Source organism: Vipera berus, assembly GCF_964194415.1.
Source record: "Vipera berus genome assembly, chromosome: 3".
In the NCBI taxonomy this organism is placed as follows: domain Eukaryota; kingdom Metazoa; phylum Chordata; class Lepidosauria; order Squamata; family Viperidae; genus Vipera; species Vipera berus.
The window spans coordinates 36,052,044-36,070,586 of NC_138204.1; the positions used below are offsets into that span (position 1 = coordinate 36,052,044).

The following is an 18,543-nucleotide window of genomic DNA, read 5'->3' on the forward strand; positions in this document are numbered from 1 at the left end:
TACTTGTGCTAGATATAATGTTTTCGTAATACATGAAGTGATCATGGCATGCAATGTCAGACGCTGTACCAAACTTTGTCTTCATACTGTTCTCCTCTTTTTCAGGTCAGCTGCCAAAAGCTATGTAAAAGCCCCTTCTCTGGCAAACTTGGACAAGGTGAACTCTAATAGTCTAGATCTCCCTCCTTCAAATGATCTCCATCAGATGCATAGTGGTAAACTGCAAGAGTCACACCCAGCTACTGTAAATGTGGGCACCCATCTCACATCATGCTTCACACCAAGCCCTGCTCCAGTCCTTAACATTAACTCTGCTAGCTTCTCCCAGGGCCTGGAGCTCATGGGGGGTTACAGCATCCCCAAGGAAACCCACATGTACACCAAGCTTTCAGGATTGCACAGGAGCATGGAATCCTTACAGATGCCTATGAACCTGCACAATGCCTTCTCTGTAGGCAGCACAGCTGCACCTACCACTGCCTCTACACCTCCTGTTGCTGCTGAGGAAGAGTCCAATGAGATAGCTTGGACTGGAAGCCCAAGAATTACACATCTGGAAAGGTAGAGGAAGAGAAATGGGATTCCTGTGCTATGGGGAAAATATTTTTCACGGTAGTGATCCATAAGAACTTATCATATTATTTTCAATTACATTTCTGCAATAAGGCACCAAAAAGCAGGAGACCATGAGTCCCACCTTAGCCATGAAAGCCAGCTGGGTGGCTTTTGGCCAGTCACTCTCAGCCCAAATTAGAGGGTTGTTGTGTGGGTGAATTGGAGGAGGAAGGTGTGTTGGATGTGTTCACCACCTTGAAGTTATTTATAAAAAAAAGGTTGCATACAAATAAAAATAGATAAGGTAATATGTAGGTGGCACCACCTACACAATCTTGGTTAATCTTTAAAAGTGAAGCAAGATCAGACCTGAATAGTATGTGCATGAGAGGCTACAGGTAGTCCTCAACTTATGATCACAATTGGGGTTGGAATCTCAGTCATAGAACAAAGTGACTGTTAAGACAGAACCTATATGACTGCTTTGCTCAGTAACTGCATTTAAACTCTCTCAGTTGCGGTCATTGAGCGACTATGTAGGTTGTTAATTGGACAGAATAAAAGAGCTTCCTCCAAAGGAGGGTGGGCAGCTTTTCTCTTTGCATGGAAGGGACTTTATGCACTGAAATGGAGAGATGAGGCAGAGATCACAAAGCTCACATCTTCATCTCTCCAGCACTGTGCAGGAGTTTCTCTCTCCTCCATGTGTGGAAGGTAACTCAAACTGGGATTCTGAAGATTCAAATTTTGTTTCTGCAGCCCAACAAATAATTTCTCACTCCACCCTCTCTGTGCATGGAGGGGACGAGGCAGGTGGCAGTAGCCTGTAACCCGCCAGCTTCCCCATTGACTTTCTGGAGAAGCCGGCAGAGAAGATTGCAAATGATTGCAGGGCAATTGGCAAAGTATCCTACAAATAGATTACTAAGCCCACAGATCATGATCATCTGACTGGAACTGGAGTGATGCAATATTTTATGATGGCCAGAAGTGTTTTATGGAGTGTAAAACATTCTTTCCAAACCATCATAACTTCAAACTGTGATTAAACAACCAGTCATAAATTGAGGAATACCAACCAAGGCTTTAAACTAGACATGAAAGTAAAAAAATTCCTGTAAGAAACAAGTGAAAATCATTTCTATATAGACAAACAAGTTACAAGGATGTATTTGATTTGCATATCTCACCAGATTCAATTCATGAGAGTTTTTACCTTTAATTAAAAAGCAAGATGAAAAGATAGAAAAAGGATTATAGCATTCCAATGCAGGAACAAACTCTTTTAAACTCACCACATTTTTTAGCTTATAATTCTTTAGTTTGCATACATGGCAAAGTTGCAGTGGCTTAGATAGTGCAAATACAGACTCTGGGCTTGTGTGAAGCCTGATTGGGTCTATTCCCCAAAATTCACAATCAGTTTATTGCTTATCAGGAGCCACAGCTTGATTCAAGCAAATAATGAACAAGCACTACTGCTCATTTTTCTTCCTGCAGCTCTAACCGTGACCGGAATACGTTACCCAAGAAGGGACTGAGGTAATTGTTCTTTTTGTTACCTATTATTTAATATTATCAGTGAAGGGTGAAAAATGTCTAACTTCCTGTACTTATGATAGTGAAAAAAAGATCAAAGAAAGTGTGAGTTTATCTCATGCCAGTGCTGTATAATTATGTGCCAGTTGCACGGTCACTACTTAAGCAGAAAACAAGAGATTCTACAGCATTGCAAAGTCAGAAGGCCATCAGAAATCAATTCACGAAGATAATTTATAATTATACTTCACCTTTTTTCTGTTCAAACTTTATAATACTAGAGGTTTGGTTACAGCCTTGACTTCTTGACTCTGTTCTTGATCATATCTGATATAGCAATTGCAACTGTAATTCCAATATAGATTACATCAAACTGTCAGAATAGATGCATTGAAATCAATTTAGACATGATTAACAACTCTCATTGATTTCAGCGGATCGATTCTGATTATTTCTCTCACCATATGTCCTTGTTATCTTTCTGAAAGCTACAATTGAAATGTAATTGCTTTATTAAAATAGTTTTTTTAAAAAATGTTAAAGTGAATGAGTAAGACTTTTTTAAAAAGTTAAAAATTCAGTTTACAAGTACATAGCAATATAAAACACTTCTTTTTGTTATTGAATTCAAATATATACTAGAATAATTATATGCTCTGCAATCCAATCCTTTGATGACTTACTTCAACATCATTGTATTGATAAATATTATACCTCTAGTCTTGATTTATCTCTTTTCATTTATTTCCTTTGAGAATGATGTCTTGCATTCTGATGATGACATATCCAGCATCCATAAGAAGATACCCAATAACTTATTATCTTCCCATGAACCATGCCTCCTTCACATAATTCTAGAATTAGGACCTATTAGATTCTCCCTGAGCAACTGTAGTCAATTATAATTTATAATTTTAGATTACAGTCTATTCTTTTAAACTGATTTCTTTGAATATAAAAAGCACACCATGAGATTCCAATAATTGCCCATAAAGATAGAGCAGTGATTTTAATTTAATTTTTAATTAATTTTTTATTTTTTTAATTTTAAACCGCCCTGCTTCACTTAAATGAGACAGATGGTATAGAAATGTGATAAATGAATAAATGTGTAAGAAGAGAATTGTAAAAATTATCTTAATATCCCTGCCTAATGCAATAGAAACTGGCTAAATTAATTATGTTAAACTGCCTCTCTATCGCTTGGTTTTGGCAGGTATCAAATCCAGCCCCAAGAAGAGACCAAGGAGAGGCGACACTCACATACAATTGGAGGAATGCAAGAATCGGATGATGCCTCTGAACTGCCCTCTCCTCCTGCTCTCTCTATACCACTGGTTGGGAAAACTCCACTCACCAATATTGGTTAGTCACCTTTCCTTTTGCTTTTTTAGAAAAGGGAAACTTAGAGGCCAATTGTTCTAAATCAGTATAATCCAACAAGCTATGCCATTTTTCAAATTCTATTCTTTAATTTTCTTTTTTCTGGCACCTTTCTAACCTACTCATAATCCAAAAATAGAATAGCCTATGGAAATTGGATGAGACAATGATTTTAAGGTGAAACTTCACACGGAGACTTCTGCAACGCTTTCCTCCTGTATTCCTGATGGTGTGGAAGGACTGTATTTCTGTAATTTTCCAAAGCCAGTTTACTACATGGGTTATTGAGCAAGTCTGAGCTTCCTTTTCATTTCCAGAAAAAATAGCAATGAGCATCCCCTTGAATTTTTAGTGACTAAGTATGATTTCATTTGCAGTAGTAAATTTACTAATAAGAGGGGAAAGCAGCAATAATAAAACGCTTTAAAAATGCAGTATTTGTTTAACAACCACTCGTTCAGCAACTATTTGAAGAAACAATGGTGCTGAACAAGGAGACATACAACCAGTCTTCATAGTTGCAGCAACTCAGCAGTCATGTGATCATGATTCCAGTGCTTGGCAACTGGCTTGCAATTTTGATGGCCGCAGCATCCCATGGTCACGTGATTGCCATTCACAATCTTCACTGTCAGTTTCTGATAAGCAATGTCAGTTGGAAAGCTAACAGGAGGTCACAAATGGTGATCACATGACTTCACAACTAACAACTGCAATACTGTTAGCATCATAAGTCAGTAGTCAGCATAAGTCACATGACATTGCACTTTGCAACTTTATAAAGTGAGGATGACTTGTATTAGTAATTTAGTCCAAGTTAAGCAAAAGCTTTGATTTTTTTATTTGTATCCTGCCCTTATTATTTTTACAAATAACTCAAGGTGGTGAACATATCCAACACACCTTCTTCCTTCTATTTTCCCCACAACAACAACCAAATAGGTTGGTTGGGTTGAGAGAGTGAGTGACTGGCCCAAATTCACCCAGCTGTCTTTTATGGCTAAGGTGGGACTTGAACTGTTGGTGTGTTTGTGTCAAAATAAGATGTTAGGTAAGGAAGAGGTAAGCAGCAAAATAAATATTACATCTACTTTGCTTTGAGGCTCTTGGCATCAAATGCAATACAGAAAGTATTATTAAAACCTTACAAGTTGCAATGTGATAGGCTGCAAGGAATTTTAACTTGCCCATCCAGAATTAACTCTGATGTTGTAGCCCACAGGAAACATTGACACTTTGGACATAAAGCTGCTTTTTTTGAAGCAAGCTCTTTGAAGCTCCCCCATGTGACTAAACTAAACTTAAATCAGACATTTTTTTCTATCTGACTTTTCAACCTATTACACCAACACAACCAATTTCCTGGGACTCACAGTTTCCTGGTTTCCAGTCTGGTACCTTAACCACTATGCCAAACTGGTTCTCTGTTCTCTGTTATAGATTACAGTTCACGGTTTCTTTAGTTTATGCCTACTGAATTGCTGAGAGCACACAAGCAGCTAAGAATATGGAATAATATTGTAAGCCAGCCAAAGTCACAGCATATGAGTTGGACAACCATACAAATGTGTTTAATAATAAGATTATTGTTGTGTGGAAAATTGGACGAGGAAGGAGTATTAGGTATGTTCACCACCTTGAGTTATTTATTAAAAAAATAGGGACCAGATAAAATATATCTAAATAAATCAATGGGTTTGATTTCAGGTTTGCTTAGTCAGCATGCAGAGCTTTTCCTAGCTTAATCCAGGAGCCCAGAATTTTACCGAGCATACTTGCTTCACATGTAGAATTCTTTGGTATTGTTTTAAGCATCTGTTTTTTAGAGCTCTGCCTCACTTTCTTGGGAAAGGGGGTGGGGATGTTGAACAAAAGAAAAAAAAATGAACAAAACTGGAAAGTACAGGTATTTTTCATTAGAGGTAAATATGAAAATAAATTAAATAGACAGTTATAGTACAAGCCTATTTTACCTCTTATGTGCAATGTAAAGCAATCAACCCCCTGTGAAATTTGAGTAAATTCAGTTCTCCAATTAGGGATAAACATAATAAAATTTAAAGAATAATAATAAAATATTCTACATAATAGGCTTAGGTTCCTTTGTACATATATTATTTATTGTTGCATCTTCTTTGTCTCTCCAGTTTAATACAAAAATACAGTTTATTTTTTACCTTTGCAATTTTATTGTTGATGCAGTGAATTTATTCTTTTAAAGTCTTTTAAATGGGAATTGATTAACAGGTACTGAGTAGTCTGTACTATCCATCAATGGGCTTTAGTCAATGAAAAATATTTCACATTTAAACATGCATGAGAGTCAAATATTCTCCCAAAGCACCATAATAACCCAAGTCAAACTAGTCAAACTGATGCAACTACACAGGTGCAGATAAAGGATCTTATGCAAAGTGTGATGCACATTTAATTTCTCCTTATCTTTCCCCACCTTGATCCTGGCTGCTAGCCCCATATATAGTGCTTCTTGCTTCCTAGACCCCATCCCTAGCTTTGAGCTGCTCTGACTCCCATCTTTTCCCTGCTCCCTTCTCCTGCAGTGAGTCCCATGGCAGCCAACACCCCAAGGATCACCCGTTCTAACAGCATTCCCACTCAGGACTCCACCTTCGAGCTCTACAACGCCTCCCCCATGGGCAGCACCCTGTCCTTGGCAGACCGACCCAAGGGTATGATCCGCTCAGGCTCCTTCCGTGACCCTGTGGATGATGGTGAGAGTCCTGCGCCCAGCTAGGAGGATAAGAGTCTTCTCCACAATAATGATGCAAGGATAGAGTTGTAGTAATTCTATATATCAGAACTTCTCAAAAGTACAAGCTGTGCTGCTGGCAGGTGGCAGTGCAGGAAATGGTTATTATTATTATTATTTTGTTTATGGGGCAGCAAAATAGAGTAAGGGATTAAAATAATCTGATTTTCTGATTTCTTATTTATGCGTGCACGTCCACTATCATCAACTAGGATTTGGTAGGAATCATAGTTATGTCAGCTTTGCATAAGCCACAGCTGGTTTCTAGATTTATTACTGGTTCCTCCCCCCCTTTAAGGCATATTTTTAAATGGGATGTGGTAGCACTTCCAAATTGTCCAGAACACTTTACTATAAAGCAGCGGTCCCCAACCTTTGCGGCTTGGCAGCCCAGCTGGGGGGAGGGAGAAGGGAACTGGCCTTGCAAGTGGTGGGCTGGCACACATGCGCATGCATGCGCTGCTCGACTTCCGTGAGTGGCAGGCCGGCATGCATGCATGCACAGCTCGACTTGCGCAAGTTAAGCTGCACACACATGTGCACGCACGATGGCCCATCACTCGCACAAACAACCCTCATGCGGCCTGTTTCCAAATAGGCCACGGCCAGGTAGTAGGCTTTGGGGACCCCTGCTGTAAAGAAAACCACACTACCAACAAGTACCAATTTACACAGTAGGTATGGGGATGAGGTTGCAACGGGGATTGCCTGTTACCATCTGGGTCTCAGCGTGGTTTTGAATCTCTAGTTCTGTAGTTGCATGAAAAGCATAACTTCTACTTTGGCAAACTATACTTTGGCATTTATATCTTGATTTAAGTGAAAACTCCTACTCTAAGAAAAAGCATGAAACACAAAAAAATAAGGTTTTCATCAGGATTTTTTGTTTGCTCCAGGAAATCTTGTAGTCAAGCATTGAGAAGCAAAATGATAATAATAATTGCTGCCTCTGAAGTTTTCTGATCAGATTTCCCATATTAGCCATCATGTGAACTCTTAATGTTGTTGACCCACTCCTTTCTACACATATAACCTCCCCCCCCAGTGCCATCCTACCTTCCATCCATGCTACTCCTACTGGATCACTTTGTGACCAATCATACTCCATTAGATGGGCAGCCAAAGAAACTTTGTGACAAGTCTCACCCTTTCTCTCTTTATTACAGTTCATGGATCTGTGCTGTCCCTGGCTTCCAGTGCTTCCTCAACTTATTCCTCAGTAAGCTGTGCTCCCTTCATCATATATTCTGTCCCATCTTTCACTTTCTCTGTATTTCCCCCTTCTCTAAAGGTGATTTCTAACTGTAGTCTTTCCAAGAGAAAGTGTTGATAAAGTTGTCTGAGGGTTTGGCATCTGTTACCATTGGGAATAGCATTGTATAGCACTATACTTTGCAGTATTATAAGGTATAATGAGAAGAAGAGGTGGAGAAATGACATTAACAACAAAATAGAAAAATGTCTGTGCTTAGGCTGGGTTCTTTGCATGGCTGGTCACTTGTGTTGGCTGGGAATGCCTCTACTACTTTCACCCTAACTGCCTGCCTCTCTGTCTCTCCTCTACCCCATTATGTGCTGCCAGGCTGAGGAGAGGATGCAGTCAGAGGTACAGTAAGACCCTCACTTTACTTCCCACTGCTATTCTGCTCTTGACCTTTGGTGGAGAGCCAGCAATCCTCCTGCTTCCTGACTTTCCTGCCTTTTCTCTCTTCCTTCTGCAGCAAATCCGCAAACTGCGCCGTGAACTGGAGTCATCCCAAGAGAAAGTAGCCACACTGACATCCCAGCTCTCAGCCAATGTGAGTAGCCAAATTGGTGCAGTAGCATAAAGTGCCCTCATTCCATGGAGTCTAAATGCTGTTTTACTTCTCAAGACTAACCAATTATATACTTATCTACCGACCTACTTACCATGCTATCGACCGACCAACCCACCTACCTACCTGCCTACTGTATTCACAAGTAATTTAGGCAAGATAAAAGAAATACAATGGAAGTTCAATTTTCACTAGAGTTACTCAACTTCCCTTGAGCTCTGGATGGCCCCGGATCTCCGGTCCTTTCGTCGCAGCCTTAAAACATTTCTCTTCCATCAGGCTGACCTGGACTGACAATAGGGATTTTTAAATAGAATATTTTTAATATTTTATCATTGGGGCTTGTTAGTTTAATCTTTTTTAGCATTTGTATTATTGTGTTTTATTGTTGTTAGCCGCCCTGAGTCCTTCGGGATATAGGGCGGCATATAAGTCCCATAAATCAATCAATCAATCAATCAATCAATCAATCAATCAATCAATCAATCAATACTGGGCTTAGCTGTTCTGAACAAACAAGTCATGTACTCCAGAGTTTTAACAGGATTGTATTGCTGCACAACCACAATAAATTATCACTGAACATTAGAGAGGACATTAAGCTTTTGTGTTGCCTTGTAGCAACAGCACCCTCTCTTGGCCTTTTATTCTTTCACCTTTGAAACTTTTTGGAATGTTGGATTATATTCATTCCAGCCCTTTCTGGAAGGTGATCCTGGAAATATTCTTTGATATCTTTCCTATGGTCTTCTGGAATTGCTCTGATTTTAAACAAAAGTGCTTTTCTCTCAGTTCCAGTAATCCCAAGTTATCCAAATCTTTGTCCTACTTCTATAACTTCTGTCTTAACTTTCCACAATTTCCATTTTATCATTAATTTGTTTTACATCTACAGTCAATTGTCCTACAGATTCTTCCACCTTCTGAACTTCATCTTTCATATTCCTTTTTATCTCTGCAAATCTTTCTTCCATTTCTTTTTTAAAAGCATCCAAATTATTGGCAATTGTTTCAGTTATTCTCTTGCCAAATTCTGAAACATTTTCTGCCATAAATCTGGCGTTATCTGTAAGTTGTTGTAATGAATCCCTCCTTTTTCCTGTTTTTGCTTCTTTTCCTGTGGTTGTCATTGTGATATTTATGGCCAAAAGTAAAAGTAGGTCAATTACTAGGGTGAAAGTAATCTTCCTGTTTTGCTTCTCTCTATCTTTAACACTTTAGTCCCAATTAGCTCTTTGTAACTACAGTCTCACACTAAGGCTTGTATTACCCTTGTCTTCTTATTTTATAAAATCTACCAAGTACCTACTTTCCTTAATAACAAACAATCAGCATTCCCATGAAGGTTCAGTCTGATTGTCTAGTTAATTTTACTATTTTCAAAGGCACTTTTAATCAAAGAAAAAGTATTCTTCTGTTTTCTAAAATTGCTGTCTTCTTTATATATTCAAAACATTCTTAAATCACAATCTTGTTAAGCTTTTTGTTTTTAAGCAATAATCCTTTAAGAGGTTTTAACAGAATAACAGAGTTGAAAGGGACCTTGGAGGTCTTCTAGTCCAACCCTCTATTCAAACAGGAAACACTATACCATTTGAAACAAATGGTTGTCCAATGCATTTTTAAAAATCTCCAGTGTTGGAGCACCCACAGTTTCTGGAAGCAAGTCATTCCACTGATTAATTGTCCAACTGTCAGGAAATTTCTTCTTAGTTCTAGGTTGGTTCTCTCCTTGATTAGTTTCCATCCATTGCTTCTTGTTCTACCTTAAGGTGCTTTGGAAAATAGGTTGATCTCTCTTCCTTTTGACATATTGGAATATTGGAACACTGCTATCATGTCATCCATAGTCCTTCTTTTCATTAGTCTAGACCCAATTCCTGCAACTGTTCTTCATATCTTTTAGCTCCAGTCCCCTAAGGATCTTTGTTACTCTTCTCTGCACTCTTTTTAGAGTCTCGACATCTTTCTTTATATCGTGGTGACCAAAACTGGATGCAATATTCCAAAAAAGAAGGCTACTCAGCAAGTGTGTTTATTCTTTTATGTTGGTCAGAAGATCTCTCTCTCTCAAGTTGTAAATTAATATACACCCAGAAGTGCTTACAGAACTAAGGCTTTTGCAGGTCAAATGTCTATAGAGGCTGCATAGCGATTTTGAGCACAGTAGCTATCCAGAGCACAGGTCTCTTGATCTCTCTTTCCCTGGAGAAAATTTCATCAGTCAGAACTTGCCACCTGATGACCAATCTTTGTCACACTGATGTCCCTACTCAAACAGATGCTTGTAGGGACATCTAACCTGCCTAGATCTTCACTTGGAAGTCAGTGCCTGAAGTATCTTTGAAGGAAGCCAACATTCATTGCCTGATACTCTCTGCAGCTCAGAACTAGATATGAGAGGTGAATAATAATGGAAAGAGTCAGACCAAATCCTACCATTTAGCAGAGCTTTTGATTGAATAAAGCTCATTTTCACTCCTCTTAGTTACAGATTCAGAAGCTTTGGCCTAATTTTCATTCTCCTGTTGACAAAAAGTTTGTCAAACCATGACTTTGGTGTTATTTTATGTACTTTGATTGGGTTGTGACTAAAATTGGCTCTTTTTCCTTCTAGGCTAATTTAGTAGCAGCATTCGAACAAAGTCTGGTAAACATGACATCCCGTCTGCGGCACTTGGCTGAGACTGCAGAAGAAAAGGTGAGTCATTAGATCAGAGAAGAGAAGCAGCAGTCACTTTAGCTTTCCTGTTCAAGAACAGGGGTTTTTTAAAACCTCTCAGGGCTATAGATGGTGAAGAAAGCATAAAATTATAATTATTATTTAGTTCTCTTGGGCAATTGATTTTAGGCAATATGATCCAAGCTCAGCTGAAAGCAAAAACTTCTAGTATGGGAAAGAAAACCATATCCGCCTCTGTGTCTAGAGACTTGGATCATAAAACTTTCAGCTTTGTTTATATAATAATTTGTTCTCCAGTACTGGGTATTTGTTAAAATACTAGTTTATACTTTTTCAATGGGTGAATTACTATATAAAAAGGTAAGATTTACCTTGAGTCAAACTGGACTCCTAGCAATTGTCTATTCATGATCTATGTTGTATTTTGGGCCACAATATGGAAGTGGTTTGCCATTGTCTTCTGGGTTTTGTTTTTTCAATGTCCAGTCTAATCTGTGGCCCTAAGTCCTAATTAGGCGTGTCTCTGCATAGCTTTTTCAAGATTAACTAAAGTCATCCAGATACTGCCACTCGATGACACAATTTACAACTCAGGTGGATCAATGTGCAGACTTAAAATACTTCCAGAGCAATTAACATAAAACAGAAGAAAATTAACCAGCTTTGCTTATTTAATACTAGACACTTTTCAGTTTTTCCCAGTTTCTTAGAATAGGGTTAGGCAGGCTACAGGATGTAAACTTTTTCTGTTTTAATGGGTTTTTGCCCAGTCATGTCATTGTTATTGTTAAAGACACAAAAATAAGTACAATAGGTATAGTAATCCTTTTCCCATGCTTAATGAGCTGTTTTACTTAAAGTTATCAACTTCAAAAACTAGGGCACTATTGTCAGAAATATAGGGACGCGGTGGCTCAGTGGGTTAGGACGCTGAGCTCGTCGATCAGAAGGTCGGCAGTCTGGCGGGTCGAATCCCGAGTGCCGCGTAGCAGAGTGAGCGCCTGTTACTCGTCCCAGCTTCTGCCAACCTAGCAGTTCGAAAGCATGTAAAAACGCGAGTAGAAAAATAGGGACCACTACGGTGGGAAGGCAACAGCGTTCCGTGCCCCTTTGGCGTCTAGTCATGCCGGCCACATGACCACAGAGACGTCCTCGGACAAGCGCTGGCTCTTCGGCTTTGAAACGGAGATGAGCACCGGCCCCTAGAGTCGGAAACGACTAGCACGCATGTGTGGGGGAACCTTTACCTTTATTGTCAGAAAGTTAATCATTCTTCCCTTAAAAAAATATTAGGCTGGCATTGTTTTGAGAAATTAAAATCCTGGATAGATGCAGCTTCTTTATACTGTTTGGAATATAAGGATTAGGAAAAATGGCTTTTTACTAATATTACTCAGAAGAATTCTTAGTAAAAGAATAAAACTCAAGGCATTAATATATTACACAATGTCTTTCAGGACACTGAGTTGTTGGACTTGCGGGAAACTATTGATTTCTTGAAGAAGAAGAATTCAGAAGCCCAGGCTGTTATCCAAGGGGCCTTGAATGGAACTGATATTACACCCAAAGGTGAGGACAGTGGTTGGTGCTCATGATCTCTGAGGATTTTTATCTGCATCTTCTCCATGATAGATTTGGTGTATATTTGTGTGTATCAACATCTGACAATGCCCGAATTTACTAGGCAGCAAGGAAAGCAATATGCATCTTTCTCTAAATATAGGCAATCAGTTCATGGTTTTGAATGCATATTGCACTTACACATCTCTTTCCCTAATATTCTCCACTTGCCTATTCTGAGTTGGTATCTTTTAGATAAATAAGCTGATTGCTTTTCATGCAGAATTCTAATCTTTCTAAGATAATATTAAATTAATGGAAAAAAACTGTACAGAAGGGAGAGGGGATATTTAAAAATATGCTTCCTTGTTTTTCTATTTAATATATGTTTGTGTTTTTATATTTAACGTTGTTATCAGTTTGAGCCTGAAAACTGAAGGGATGCAATGGTGCAAAAGTACTCAAGTCTGTAAGCATATTCTGAATGGGTCTTTTCTTTTCCTTGTTGTCCAGAACTACGAATCAAGAGGCAAAACTCATCAGATAGTATATCCAGCCTGAATAGTATCACCAGCCATTCTAGCATTGGTAGTGGCAAAGATGCAGATGCCAAGAAGAAGAAGAAGAAAAGCTGGGTAGGTCAAGATAGAAGTGAAGCCAGGAGATTTAAGTTTATTTCTACAGTTTATGAATATGAAATCCTGTAGTGCTTTATCAGAATAGGTAATAGAATGACAACCATGGTTATTTCAGGATTCTTACCTATAGCATTAGTTATACCCGCTTGGAGAAAATATTTCTTACAGAATTTTAGTTTGCATTATTTTGCTCTTGAATTCAAATGCAAAATTACTTGCTACAGGTGGCTTCATCCACTGCTAAGCGATGGCCTATGAAGTATATGCCAATCATATTTAATTATGATGGCCTAGCAGATCAAGGGAAGTGATGTCCATGTCATTATGGATTTTTATTAAAACAAACACATGCACCTAAAAGGTACTCAATATGCCCTTTTTTTCTGCCCACTCACTTCCATCTCTTACTTTTAATTATTTGATGTTTTTTTGTTCTCATTCCAACAGTTTGTTTTGAGCCAGAATATAGAACAGAGAAGTCTCAGTTATTAGGCTCCTCTTTAAACAGAAAAAAAGAAGAGTAATTGAAATGAAATATTTTGAAACAGAGAATAATATGCAATTATTAAACTAAATTCTTCACAACTTTTTTTTTTGCATGACAAGTCACTATTTGTGCTTCTAATGTGAGTCCTTATTTTTCCTGTATGTTATCCTTACAATTCTGGTATTTCCCACTATTCCAAGGAGAGCTATACCCCCAGCTCTCTATTCAGTATGTGAATCTTCCTTTTAGGAAGACTGGAATAGGAGTCTGTTCTACCTCTGTATGCTGAACATCCCTGCTGCTTCTGGGCAGGGAGCTCTGAGCTGAGTGCATGCTTAAAAGTCTTGCTGTACTGTTTTTCCCTTTTCTTCCTTCAATGCTGATCTACAACACTTTTTTATTTTCAGGTATATGAGGTAAGCTTGGAACTTCCCTTTCACTTTCTTCCCAGTCCTTTCCTTATGTTTTACTCCTAATTGGTCACTCCATTGTATATGGGACAGCTCAACACTTGTGAAACTAACCATCCCATTTGCTCATGTACTTGCACTGCCAAGTCATACTGTAAGAGGCACTGCACTGGGATTGGGGGGAAAGTTTCATATCTGTTGATAATATAATTTGGAATCTGCCCTGATTCACTCTGACAAGCATTGTGCTTTTCATAAACTAGTATTTTTAATCACTTCCCAATTATAGTTGGTTTTTAAAGACTGTGTTCCAATCTTAAGGTATGTAGATGCATGATAGTTATCATAAGAAAAGGAAGTATATTTAAACAAATGGATTTAAGTATCTTCCTTTTTCATCGTTAGCAATAGTTCTACAGATAGATGAAGAGAGAGAGAGAGAGAGAGAGAGAGAGAGAGAGAGAGAGAGAGAGAGAGAGAGAGAGAGAGAGAGAGAGAGTGTACAAGTTAAACAATTCCTCTTATGTTAAGGAAAAGTTCTCAGTTTAAAAATTATTGTATTACACTTGAGCCATAATATCACCATTTGAATTTTCTGATAAGTTATTAAGAACTTTTTTTAAAGGATACAAGTAAAGCTGTTTAAATAAATAATAACAAAGTCATTTGATCATACTTTTCATATTCAGTCTCAGTTTTGTTTGGGTGTCTTGATATCTAGGCTTACTTAGTTTCAATAATCCAAAAACAAGATTCAAAAACTTATGACATTTTCTTTATTTCTGTGTGGGCAGACCTCATCAGGAATGTTTCTGCCAGGCAATGCCTACCTCCCTAAGTGACCTTCCATTTTGGAAACAGACCCATTGTGTTACTAGCAAGGTCAGGTCTTGTTTGTGGAATATCCAGGCAGGATTTCAAGCATTCACAGCTTGCAGCAGGCTGAAATGAACAAAATGCAAATCTTAGAGGGTCTAAGACAACTCACCATGGCCAACTTGCCACAGCTAACTCACTGCGTAACAGCTTGCCATGGCCAATTCATTGCAGGACAATTTGCCATGGAACAAGAGTTACAATAATATCGAAGAAATGATGGAATATAAACATTAAAGAAAGGATGCCAAAGGAGGGACAAAATGAAATGTGATTGACAAAAATTAAAATATTTTTTAAATTATTTTAAATAATTAAATTCAATTGTTGAATTGTTCCACGGTGGGTTGTCATGCAGTGAGTTGGCCATGGTGAGTTGTCCTGTGGTGAATTGGCTGTGGCAAGTTAACTGTGGCCTTTTGGCCATGGCAAGTTAGCCGTGATGAGTTGTCCCATTCCAAGTCCTAGATACTAGTAACTGCCATTTGAAGCTAAACAAGAGGACAATTCACTGAGGTAGTTTTCTTTTCCTTTCGCTTCAGAGACTGGCTGCAGGGAGAAAAATAGCATTTCTATGATCTGCCCAAAGAATTGGGTTAATGGGCAGATTGGAAGTATGATAATTATAGTAAACCCTATTTTCCATTACAGTGCTATCTTCACCCATTACAGTGGCTGTTCCTCCTGCTACTGTCTCAATACACATGTGAATCGATGCTTGTTTTGTGTCTGTGTGAGTGTGTGTATGCATGCATGTTGCATGCTCTGCCTGAGCATGATTAAAGTCATGCATTATTTAGTCCTCTCACGAGCAAAGCATACAACTATTTTCTTAGTTTAAAAATATTTTTTACAATAATGATTGAATCATTACTTTGGAAAGAACAGTCTGCTTCTTTGGTCTTTTAATAGCAAGGCTTTGGATGTATGAGTATGATGAATATACTCATCTTTTAGTTCCCTGTTCTGATGAATATTTTTCCATTAAAACTAGAAAGGGCTTATACAGTCTAGGCAAAAGAAACAACCTAGCCTTATTTGTAAATGTAATAAAGCATTATAAGAGTTCAAGAAAGGTAGGGATGTAGAATTGACTGTTGGAACATATTTAAATTCCAAATCTATAACATCCAGGAGGATAGTGCTTTATAAGTGGATAAATTTATAAGCATCACAAGAGTTTATTCACACTCAGTAAGCTTAGAAAATGTGCCTGTTTGATGTTGTGACATTTTACAAATACTGCAGGTTATCCTTGACATGATCAGCTATACTGCAAAATCATCTTATAGGTGGAATCTGATTATTCCTACCTGTTTCTTCCTAATCCTTCTCTAAGACAGGAATGAAATGGGGCTCTTAACAATGTAACTTAATGATAGAATAATATCTGAATGTGTGACAAATAGAGGTGCATGTTATCAGTACAATGACTTCTTTGCCTGTCATGGTGACAAGAAGAAATGCATGAATTCTAATTTGTCTGCCTCCTGTCTCCCTCCTGTTTTTTTATTCCTAAAATAAAGATTTTAATTTATATCTCATTTTTTGCCTGTGATAGACCTATAGATATACTGAAATATGGTGACTACCACTAGAACCTTTTGAATGCTCAGACTTTCCTCAGTATCTTTTTCCTCTGCTTTGGAAAAAGCAACCATGTGATCCAAGGAATCAATTATGGCATGTTTATAATATCCCAAAGGTACTTTTTCACGAGGCAACTGGACTTTATTTTTTCTCTTTGAAGATGTTTTGCTTCTCATTCAAAAAGTTTCTCCAGCTCTGACTGGATGGTGGGGAATGGAAGGATTTGTATTCCTTGCAGACAGCTGGTCATTTGCATTCACCTGGAGGCTTATCTATATCATCAGGGTCACCTGAGTAATGCAAACAGTGGAACTATTGAAAGGACTGTGTTGTAGACATGGGTGATGGTTGTTTTCCTCCCCCTCTATTGAGAGAAGGCTGTTCAATTTTGACATAGATGGCCTCTTTGACCCCTCTTTCAAACCAGTGGTCCTTTCTGCCCAAAATGTGAACTTTGCTGTCTTTGAGTGGCCTTTGTCTTTTAAATGCAGATAGACTGCTGAATCAGCGAAATGTCTTCTAAGAGAAAAGAAGAAAGTCCAGTTGCCTCGTGAAAAAGCACATTTGGGACAACCATGACCTGGATGACTGAGAAACTCCATAGACATGTTTATAATAAACTTGTAACCTCACCAAGTCCCTTCCTAAACAGACACAGGGAAAGCATCAATTCTCATGACATAAGTCTTGTCTACTCCTAAGAATCCAAGTTTCCATAAAGAGATAGTGGTAGTGGATTATAATTGAGATTACAAACCTGTTGTCCAAATGTCATTCTCTTTTAATTTTTTTTGTACACTAATAAAACCCTGCCCTCACTTGCTTCCCATTAGAGACAAGAATTCTTGTTGCTAGAATTCCATAACACTTTGAATTAATCTCCTGATACATTAGACATACATGACAATGGTAGCAGTTATATGTAAAATCTCAGTTGATCTGTGCCATTGTTGTTGCCGATTATGGAGTCTAGTGCATATTCAGACATGTCCAAGTCTTAGTCTTAGACACGTCTGAATGTGGTTTCCTTTATTACTATGCAGAATAAGGTTATTTATTTATACTATACTAGCTGCTGGGGAGAGGGAGAGGAGGACCCACCACATATCTGCATCTTCCCTAACCTGCAGCAGATACATTATTGCTTTGTAACCCCCAGGTCATGCTGGGCTGTGTTTCTTTCAAGCAAACTTTCTTTCAAACAAACAGGGTTTATATATTTAGCTTCCCTCAAGGACTCAGATTTATGGTTTCCAGTCATGCAAGCAGTCTGGTTCTTTTCATGGTGAGATAAGAATAGTGACATTTAGAATAATTTCATTTCCTTGCCAGCAGCTGACTCAGCTTGAGGCATTTCATATGCTATGAGGTGAAGGGAGCAAGCCTACTTTTGTCAGAAGGACTTTCATGGCCCCCACTCCTTGGCCCAACTTATTTACATTGGCTTGCTTGAAACCAGACAGTATTGCTGATGAATCCTCTTAGGTCTACTGGCTGGTAGCTTGGGGAGTCTAATTAAGATGCACTGAACACCAATCATAGATATTTCAAACACCTTTTTTATGCTGGCATTCCTATTCTTTAAATATGTTCGGAAAAATGATTTTTTTTCAATCAGTGCATGCTTCTGGATGGAATGCACATTAATCTGTATCTTAAATAGTCATTAATTAAATGTAGTAATCTGTATCTGAAAGAGTATAAATTCTTTTAAAAGCCGTTGGCTTACTTAATGCTAATGTTAGAAACATTGTCTGGAATATGATATATGAAATGTCTTTTTTTTAGAAAAAAAATCAAATGTCTTGAAACGTATTCAAAATTATTTGAGAGGAATTTTCTTGACTTAATGGAGACTCTGGGTGAGCTTTTCTAACCTTTTCTATATCTGTATTTTCCTCTTCAGTTAAGGAGTTCTTTCAACAAAGCTTTCAGCATCAAAAAGGGTCCAAAATCTGCATCCTCCTATTCTGATATAGAGGAAATTGCCACCCCTGATTCTTCAGCACCATCATCTCCAAAACTACAGCATGGATCCATGGAAACAGCCTCTCCTTCCATCAAATCTTCCAACTCCTCTTCTGTAGGCATTGATGCCACTGAGTAAGTCCAGCCTCCAACTGTACTGGAGACAGAAGAGGAAGGCCTGTGTGGGCAGTTTGGTATTTGGGAAGATTAGAAGAAGCGGATTAGATTGAGTTTGACATAGCATTAATTCTCTGCATGTACTTGTCT

General features: G+C 38.2%; 1 protein-coding gene across 1 annotated transcript in view; it reads left to right on the forward strand.

Annotated features, from left to right (window-relative positions):
- NAV1 (neuron navigator 1) overlaps positions 1–18,543 on the forward strand; it is a 257,735-nt gene that overhangs the window by 227,171 nt on the left and 12,021 nt on the right. The window contains exons 10-21 of the mRNA XM_081322449.1: positions 106–561; positions 2,056–2,097; positions 3,311–3,459; positions 6,039–6,209; positions 7,414–7,466; positions 7,830–7,853; positions 7,969–8,046; positions 10,682–10,765; positions 12,205–12,316; positions 12,821–12,942; positions 13,840–13,848; positions 18,215–18,411. Coding sequence (XP_081178575.1) covers positions 106–561; positions 2,056–2,097; positions 3,311–3,459; positions 6,039–6,209; positions 7,414–7,466; positions 7,830–7,853; positions 7,969–8,046; positions 10,682–10,765; positions 12,205–12,316; positions 12,821–12,942; positions 13,840–13,848; positions 18,215–18,411 — 1,497 coding nt within the window. The remainder of the gene's footprint in view (positions 1–105; positions 562–2,055; positions 2,098–3,310; positions 3,460–6,038; positions 6,210–7,413; positions 7,467–7,829; positions 7,854–7,968; positions 8,047–10,681; positions 10,766–12,204; positions 12,317–12,820; positions 12,943–13,839; positions 13,849–18,214; positions 18,412–18,543) is intronic.